A 9,213-nucleotide genomic window follows, 5' to 3' on the forward strand; every position below is an offset into this window, starting at 1 on the left:
ATGGCCACAACATCCAAATAGATAAAGGTAAAATGGATCACAATTTGAACTTCTTGTTCTTCTTACTCCATTGCTTATTTTCCTTCTAGATCCTCTTAACTCTTCTTCATGTTTGTGTTGTTGGTGATTGGAGGTTTTGTTAGTTTCAACTAGAGTTTGTTGTGTGAGCAAAAGAAGTGTTAGTAGAGATGTAATCACTACACTTGCTTTCATTTTCTTCTATGTTTTTGTTTTTGATTACCTTTTGGTTTTGTTTTTTTCACATTGACTTACTAGAAGGTGTCTAGTGCATATATAATAGACACAAACAACTAGCATGCTTTATGTTCCATTATTTTTAGTTTTTTTTTCGAGTATCAATATGCGTGGAAGGTTTAAATGCAGCGTGTAAATTTAGACCAAGAAGTAAATACTCTTGAAGTGATAATAACACAAGTATGGCCACCTACAAATATGCAATTTGATGGAAATTTCTCCCCAGAATGCACAAAAATAATTATGAAAATAAATTTTTTTAAGGTGTGAATCTCGTGTTTTTAGGCATATGACTATGGAGAATTTCAACGTTGCTCCACTTTTTCAATTTTGAAATCGAGACCGATAGTTAAACCTATAATTGAAGTCTGCAAGTATAAATAATTTTAAATTACAGTTTGCAATTACAATTTCACGATAACATAACGATTTTAAAAGATTTTGTAATAATATTACGATCACAATTACACAATTACAGCTAACATTTTCTCAAATTCTACTGCAATATAAAAATTTCGTAACATAATTATAATGTTAAGTACAATTTAAAACTAAGCCAAGCATATTGATCAATAAAAATTGAAAAATGTAATTTTAAAGTGATGTTAGTAAATGTATGCAAAATATATAATTAATTCAACCATATTAATAAATTGGATTGCACTATACATATTTAAAACAATCTAGTTAATCAAACTGAATTCAAACATCATTTTAACAATTTTAAAACTTTTTTAACCACAATTAAAATTTTTTCTCTAAGAAAATTTTTTAAATTTGTTTTTTTCAAAAAAAATTTAGAAAATATCGAACTTTTTTTAGAAAAAAAATATATATTTTTTAAATCATTTTTTTTCAAAAATTTTTGAAAAAAAGTTAGAAACATTTCTTTTTTTAAAATATTTTTTTATATCTATCTTTTCTCGAAAAAAATTTGCCAAAAGAATTTTAAATTTGTTTCAAAAAATAATTGAAATTTTTTATCTCAAAATTTGTTTTATCAAAAAAGTTTTTACATCTTTTCTCAAAAAAATTGATATTTTCTTTTTGAAATAATTTCAAAAAAAAATTCTGAAAAACTAGTTAGAAATCTATTTTAATTAAAATTTTGTTCAATATATTAAATTGTTTGTTGGTTTTAAAAAATTGAATTAAATCATTAATGTAGTTCAATTCGATTTTGTTTTTACACCGTGAACACTCTTAATTATTAGTATGAATATCATTATCCAAATTTAAATTGAAAATTTCAAAATTGTGTGTAAATTTATTTATAGAAAAATGTAATAATTGATTCTGTGAGGAAGAAATGTGAGGAAATAGTAATCAATTGCATTTTAATAGATCTGCAGTGTGCCATCATGCATGCACACACTCCAATCGACACACATACAACATAAAACATGGGTCATTCTTCTCTTCGTGTTCCTTTGTGTGTATATCTTATACTTGCAGGAGATGATTGATTTTGTAGAAAATTAATGGAATTATGAAATGCCTTGTTGTACGTGCCAATTTAACTAGGAAAATTTTGATCTTATATATTGCTACATTATATTTCTCTTGAATGCTTTTTGTTTTGTATTTGTAACCAGTGCTCGAAAAAAGTGAGGTTGTAACTTGTAAGCATTCAAGTCCTTTGCGTGTCAAATGTTCATTTCATGTATTTGCATGCATAGTATCATTAATAATGTTGGTCTGAAAAAATATTGTTGTTGACATTTATTGGTTGAGGACAAGCATCTTGTTATGTTTTTGTTTATTTTTTTTACCAATTTTTACATTCTTTTTGTAAACATTCATAAATTTTTATATTTCACCTCTCTTTTTCAAGTAAATTATGATTTTATTCCAGTGCAGCATATTATCACTTATCAAATTAAAAATTTAAATTAATCTTTAAATTATCATACGTCTGTTAATTTTATTTTTGACATCATAATAATTATATACTATTTTAATAAAAATTGTAATTTTCAAAAAAAATTATAATAATAAATTATATCTTTTAAATATTTTATAATAATAAATTATATTATTTAAAAAACATTTTAATTATTTAATAATTAATTTAAAATTATAATCGAATTAAAAACTAAAAGTGCAAGATTTGAACTAAAATGACAATTTAATTTATTATTGTATTTATCTCTGCATTACTCTGAACAGTTCCAAAGAATCCGTAATAGTAGAACAGAGTCCAGGCAGAAAAACTAGTGGTAGTAAGTTAGGTGATTAACTTGAACACGTATACACACAATAATGAAACCTCAGAACTGATTTTACCTACCTACAGAATGGGCAAACAAGTGAAAAAAAAAAAAAACAAAGCAACCCTACAAAATGAGCAAAAAAGTAAAAAGTATAAAAAGAATCTGCAGTTGACGAAGAATAGCAGACTGATTTACCTGAAAAGCAGTCTGTAAATTTTCTACCCAATTTCCAAAGAAAGTTTACACTGTGGATATTTAAAATTAGGTTTAACTCTCGGGAAAAGATTGTCTCCTTTTTTTTTTTTTTTTGGAATCTCAAAGCTATAGAAAAGAAAGAAAAAAAATTAAAAAGTAAAGTTGTTAAAAAATTTAAAAAAATTGATGAATTTTAGAAAAGTTCGCTCGAGAAATTCTATTCTAATTTAACTCATCTTTATAAAATTAATTTAATATTATACTTATAGATAATATAAAAAATAAATTTTTAATATTTGTCAACTTTAATGACTTCAATGTATTTAAAATGAAGATTTGATAATTTAATTATTTAGATAAGAGAAAATATATTTAAAATAAAGAATATAATAATATAATTATTTAGATGAGAGAAAATGTTTTGTTTAAGACTAAAAGAGAGAAAGCTACCAAAGGTTGACAATTAAAAGGTTCTTACCCAAATTTGTGTAGGATATTTAGTTTAAACAAAATTGACCCCATGTTATAAGCACTATTCAAGAAAAAAAAAAATTAGCACGTTTTCAATTTAATAGGTATATTTTGTTTTCTTTGTAATATATCCCTTATTAATACTATTAATTTTCTTAGAATATAAAAAATCAAATTTGATACATTCAAATATAAAATTATTGACTTAATAGTAGTTTTAGTCTCTCTATTTATACTTAATTTACAAAATTGATCTTTTATTTTAAAATTCGACAACTTTAATTTTTTAATTTTTTAACTAAAAAATAATAACATAAAATATTTAAACTTAAATTGAAATAAAACACCATAAAAATTTAAATTCAACTTTAAAATTTTTTCATATTTTTAATTTAATTAATAATATAAATAATTAATTCATTTAAATTATTTTGTATTGTAGAATTATATGTCCCATCATTTAAAGTATATTAAATCGTCATTTTTTTAATTTAAAAATTTGTGAGAGACTAAAATTATCAACTTTAAAAATAAGAAAACTAATTCCGTGAATCAATATAAATATAAAGAGTAACACTACAATTAAGTAAAAATTATTTTAGGAAAACTAACCAATAAAAACATTAATTACACTACTAATTTCTTTTAATAAAAGTGGAAAAAACAATAGATGTTTGTAAAAAAAGGGATGGACGTAGTAGTATTTTAGTCAAAAACATGCTATAAGATTTATTTATCCAAAATATTGGCCTAACAAGCTGCAATATGTTTGAGAAGTGAACCAAAACAGAGTTATTTCCTGACTTAATTATCTATTTCCAATTATGATACAAGAAATATTGTGGTGGAAAAGACAACCATAATCCTACAAAATAAAGAGCCTATAGGAAATTAAACAATTGTCATAAATTAAATCCAGATCTAGTAAAAAATAATAAAATAAAATAGGCTGACCACAATATTATTCTCATCCTCGTACAGAAAGAAGAAAATGGAGCAACACATTTCTTCAGCCATTGATATATGGAACACAGTTGTAGAAGCCAAATCTGAAAAACCAGTGACTCAGCCACTTCACCAGTTCAGTTGAAAACAAACGGCCAGATCTAGATTTACCTGGCTAGTCAGACACTCAGACTGGATAAAATCAGCTGGGTGTTCTTTTCTCTCCTTTTTTTTCAATTAGTTTAGGTTGGGGTTTGTTTAATTGGCTACTTCACCCGATTTACCGGTCCTAGATTTATAAGTATGTTCTGGATTATCACGTAGACCTAGCTTAGAGATAACAAAACAATATGAATCCCAGTCGGTTCTTCTGAGGTATTTCAGCAATTTTTTCCTCTTTTGAACCATTGCAATCAGGCCTTTTCGAGAATGCACATCCTAAATCATCATAGAATGAATTGAATCAGGGATCAAATAGTAAATACTATGCCAAACATTATCACACAATATAAAAGAAATCTGAATAATTAAGCTGCGTAATCATTTTTCCTCTTTGCTCGGGAATGTTGTTAAATGGCAGCCATGGTGCCACCATGGTCGAAAAGCCTGGCAGATGTTTTGACAACTGCCATAGGCAATTTGTGAAGACATGTCCACCATGGCAGCGCCATAGGTTGCAATAGTATGTTTACGTGGCGAATTTTTGGCCTTCCACCATATTTCGACATCCACCATCGACAACATTGCCTTGAGTAACTCAAGGGACTGGGAATAATTCATGTGACAAGTGATAAGACTTTTTAGTTGTACGCTAGGATAGGCATGTCAAATAACATGAATTGCAGCAAAGTAAAACAAAGAACATAATATATAATGATCACAGTGTGCAGTTATCAATTCAAAATTCTATCGGAGGCCGTATTTAAGATTTTGTAAACAGAAGTCATAGAAACAGTTAAATATTTGCTCTGCACTAGAGATGAAATGGAGACACAAATTACATTGTCCACCATGTAAAACCAGTGACGAACTCGGAGTTTCGGAGAACACAAAAAATTACAACTTTTAACATCAGAATTAAAATAGAGTGAAGCTTATATTAACGCATCTGTGACATACAATTCAATAGAAGTCACTATTAAATATAGCTCTATAGCCAGACTAAATCAAGTCAAATTGCACTTTAAAAAAATTAAAATACTAGCTCAAGTTAAAGTTCAAACACCAATGATAGAAAATACAATGTATTTATATAATTGTACAGATATGACTTGTCAAATAGAGGTATAATAATAAAATAAAGTTACATAAAAAATTAGTACTTGATTATAACTTCAAAGATCTTCAGCCAGAAGAAAATTCTACAATCTATGAAACCTTCAAACTAGATTTAAAAGAAGCACATGACAGAATAAAACGATCTTTCATGAACAAACCAGAGTAGCCGACACTACCCACAATATCTGTACATCATATTGATCATACAAATCTTCTATTGAGGAGTATTCTAGTCATTGTCAGACACATACACTATATATATATAATACTCAGGGTCAGCCCAAAGGCCAAGCAGTCTAAGCTAGGACTTTAGGCCTCAAAATTTTGTGTCTAAGAAAGACCTCAAAAAAATTTAATTTAGTTATGAATTTATAATATGACGGATTAGTTATAGATGTTCACCTAGCTCAGTTGCTCAAGATTAGGACCCATGTCCATCCTGACCTAGCTTCAAACTTGAATGCAGTAAAACTTGATTCTTTTTTATTCTTTTAAACCTTGTGCTGTTTTATATTTATTTAAAATGCCTCACTATAATATTTACTTTAGGCTTCTAAACATGTTGGGCCAGCCCTAATATTATTTAAGACAAATGACCAACAAAGAAGCAACTAACCTTCTTGTGTAGAACTGATGATAAATGCTTAATCTTGGTTGTGAGTTGCGCAACTGCATAACATTAGTGGTTAGTATTAATTCCATGACAAGTTCCTATTAATATTCGACAAACTTGGTCAGATCATGAAAGAAAATAAGTGAAACAAACCTATTTGGTTCCTTCCAAACTTATTAAGTTATTGTCAAACACTTCATAAATCAGGCAAAGAAAAGTAGTTTCCTTTACCTTGAACACGAGCAGAGCCACAATCTGACTCGGACATTTTAAATTCATCTCTGACCTTTGTGAGTTCAATTTTCAACTTTTCAGCGGAGGACATGTTATCTGGATGAAAATACTGAAATAAACATAAATTGACAATATTAGGGCAATGAATTAATTAACACCGTTAACAAAATAATACGTGTTTAGCTCTGGACATTTGAAACAAAATAATATGTGTTTAGCTATGGACATTTGAAACAAAACAACTCAGACATCAAGAGGTTCATTCAATAATATCAAGCAACCTACAATTCTCAAGTACAGAACGGATAAAGCATTCAACAAATAGCAAGGGATTAGTCAATGACTTGATGAATGACATCACCAGAAGCTGTAATCACTTAGAAAGATGAAAAATTGCCTCAATATATTTATGTTTGAGCATCAATTCTACATTCACTAGGATATGCAGCATCTTAGATTACACAAATAGGGAGAGAAATCAGAGAACAAAGAAAAAAAGGAAGTTATAAACCACATGATCTAACATTTTAAAATTGCAGCTATCAGATAAAGGTTCACATCAACAATTCAGGAAGGACGGACAACAATTCAAAATTATAAATCAGAATCATATCAAATGAAACTATGCTTGCCTTTTCAACAAGATGTTCTTTAGGAGGCTTTGTCAAGTACGTTGGAGTCCCACCCATCAAGGACAACATATCAATTCTTTGCACTGAAAAAATCATACCATTCGTTATTATTTCCTTATATATAAAATAAAATAAAACCACATCATAATAACCTTACCACATGACCACAGTACTACTAACATCTATCTTTTTTTCCATCAAAATACTAACATCAATCTACATGATATGAGATAAAATAACTCAAATGGTTTCCCTCTCGGCTTAAATCATCAACAGGATTTAGTGTAGGCAAGTTGAAAGGACAAGTTTCAACAAGTTTTCAATATAATTGAGTATGATAAACATGGTTTGTCAAATCAAATTTCAAAACCTGAATCAAAAGACCTATTTTCCAAATCGTGAATCAAATCATATTATAAACCATTAAGATACATTACCAATCAAAATATGATATTTTATTTTAAGCCAAAATAATCGACATATAGCAAAACTATAAGCTGATAATTCGTATACTAACCGCAAAAAAATTCAAGAGTAAAGTCACACATCAAATGACAAAAGAAAAGTGACTGGCTATAAAAAACTGACAAAAAAAAGTAGTTGGCTACACTAAGTTTAAGTAGTGATTCATCAGAATGAATCAAGATTCATCATAATAAATTGGGATTGAAGATGAGATTCATGTTCCAAACCAAAATATATACACACTTGCGGTTCATATGGATGGAGTTTAGTTTTGCATTGAATCAATATATGACTTACAAGTACCACAAAATAATTATAACCATGACCATAAACACAAAGGTCTAAGGTAATCCCTTTGTAAGTGCTCGGTGAGCCCTAAGGTCTTCCTTACCTTAGACTGGGGCACAATCCCTTCACCCTAAATTTTTTTATCAAAAAACTAACACAAAAGCCAAACTTTCTCTAATGTATCATCACCATCATCATATCATAACTATAAGAGGAAAAATTGAAACTATATCAAAATGACATAAATATAATAAAAATTAAACATGTTACTAACTTGAAGCTTTCTTTGAGTTGTCCTCCTCTTGATTTTGAATATATGCTAGACTACTACTCAAACACGAGTTTAATACCGATCCGAGATCAGATTTGGACTTAGCTTCAATTTCATCCATTTCCCTCACTTTCATTAACCTCTCATTCAATTCAGCAATAGAAAACCATTCTTTTCCTTTCACCTGAGGTCTCAATTTCTTCAACTTCTCACCCAATTCATTGTGCATATATGACCTAACTGGCAAATTCAACAAATTCGCCGAACCACCAAGTTCCCTTGATATTCTTTCCCTCGCCTCCTTTCCGAAAACCGACTCTGGCAAAGGATTCGTCCCACCGATCACCTTCGAACTCGGTGAAGGTCTCCATTTCGGTAATGAAGGATTTGCAATTGTTCCTTTCAACTGACTTAGGCTTCCGCGAATCGCGTCGAAATTTCCTTCTCCGATGCCGCCGCCTGGGGATTTCGAGGGTTTCGAACTGGTATTCCCGGCGGATTCGCCAGGACGATTCTGAATTTTGCTGTAAATCTCCTGAAACGAGATTGGCTTCTTCTGATTCTCGGGAATTGGAACAGCTGTTCGGTTACGGAAACCCTGGATGTTCTTCATGATTTCACCGCTCAAAGAATGCTCTTGAGGATTTGAAGAAGATAACAGAGAAGAGACTGGTTTCGAGGTTGGTTTTTGTTTGAGGGAGCTTTTGAGATCTCTAAAAGAGTCAGAAAAGGAAAAGGACGGGATGGAATCGGAAGGAGGTTTATCGCCGCCGTCGCCGCCGGTGTTGGAGGTGGAGAAGAGGTGGTGGAGAGAAGGTGGATTAGTGAGAGTGTTGGTGGTTTTTGGTCTTGTTGTTTTCAGGCGGAGAAGAAGCGCCATGGCTGGTGGTGGAGGAGACGGAGAAGGGGTTTTTCTGAGACTAGGGTTTTTATTTACAGTTCATTTATCTCAAAGCGGCTTAGATAGTGTTAAAGTTTGAAGAAAAGAAGGAAGGCAAAACAATAAAATTTTACATATATATTATTAAGTTTTAATTTATGTATGCTACCAGGGTAAAGATTTTTTATATTATATTAGTATATCACTTCCATAGGATCATTAAAAATATTTATTTTTTATTTTAACTTTTAAAAATTATTGTGATAGATTGAGTATAAAATGTTTTAGTATATAGAAATTAAATTTATACTAGTGTTCAAAATAAATTTTGCAAATTATATTTAATTATTTAATGAAAAATTAAACATTTTCGGTGTAAATATTTATACCGAGAAGTCGTCATTTTTCTTACGTAAAGTAATTGTAAAAATATGTTTGGAGATATATATCAACTTCTTAAACAAATTTTAATT

The 9,213-nt window shown here is 29.3% G+C and overlaps 1 protein-coding gene across 3 annotated transcripts; it reads right to left on the reverse strand.

Annotated features, from left to right (window-relative positions):
- Positions 1-3,911: 3,911 nt before the first annotated feature.
- LOC101488736 (uncharacterized) lies at positions 3,912-8,859 on the reverse strand. 3 transcript variants are annotated; one of them, XM_012711845.3, is made up of 5 exons: positions 7,864-8,857; positions 6,837-6,919; positions 6,202-6,313; positions 5,974-6,026; positions 3,912-4,517 (listed from the first exon to the last, which is right to left on the reverse strand). In XM_012711845.3, exons 1-5 carry the CDS (start codon positions 8,738-8,740, stop codon positions 4,338-4,340), a joined length of 1,305 nt encoding a protein of 434 aa, XP_012567299.1. In that variant the 5' UTR covers positions 8,741-8,857; the 3' UTR covers positions 3,912-4,337. The 3 variants fall into 3 exon arrangements, 2 of the variants coding, with proteins under 2 accessions (XP_012567299.1, XP_027186685.1); XR_003470719.2 differs by having other exon boundaries at positions 4,333-4,517; positions 6,124-6,313; positions 7,864-8,859; XM_027330884.2 differs by lacking the exon at positions 3,912-4,517 and having other exon boundaries at positions 5,974-6,068; positions 7,864-8,859.
- Positions 8,860-9,213: the final 354 nt, after the last annotated feature.

Source organism: Cicer arietinum, chromosome 6 (assembly GCF_000331145.2).
Source record: "Cicer arietinum cultivar CDC Frontier isolate Library 1 chromosome 6, Cicar.CDCFrontier_v2.0, whole genome shotgun sequence".
Lineage (NCBI taxonomy): Eukaryota > Viridiplantae > Streptophyta > Magnoliopsida > Fabales > Fabaceae > Cicer > Cicer arietinum.

What these genes read in the sequence shown, in the direction of transcription:
- LOC101488736 (XM_012711845.3), bottom strand. Translation starts at nt 8,740, where the DNA reads ATGGCGCTTCTTCTCCGCCTGAAAACAACAAGACCAAAAACCACCAAC. An exon ending in CAACTCAAAGAAAGCTTCAA is followed by an intron (nt 6,920 to 7,863) that starts GTTAGTAACATG and finishes TGATTTTTTCAG; the next exon opens with TGCAAAGAATTGATATGTTG. An exon ending in CATCAGTTCTACACAAGAAG is followed by an intron (nt 4,518 to 5,973) that starts GTTAGTTGCTTC and finishes ATGATGATTTAG; the next exon opens with GATGTGCATTCTCGAAAAGG.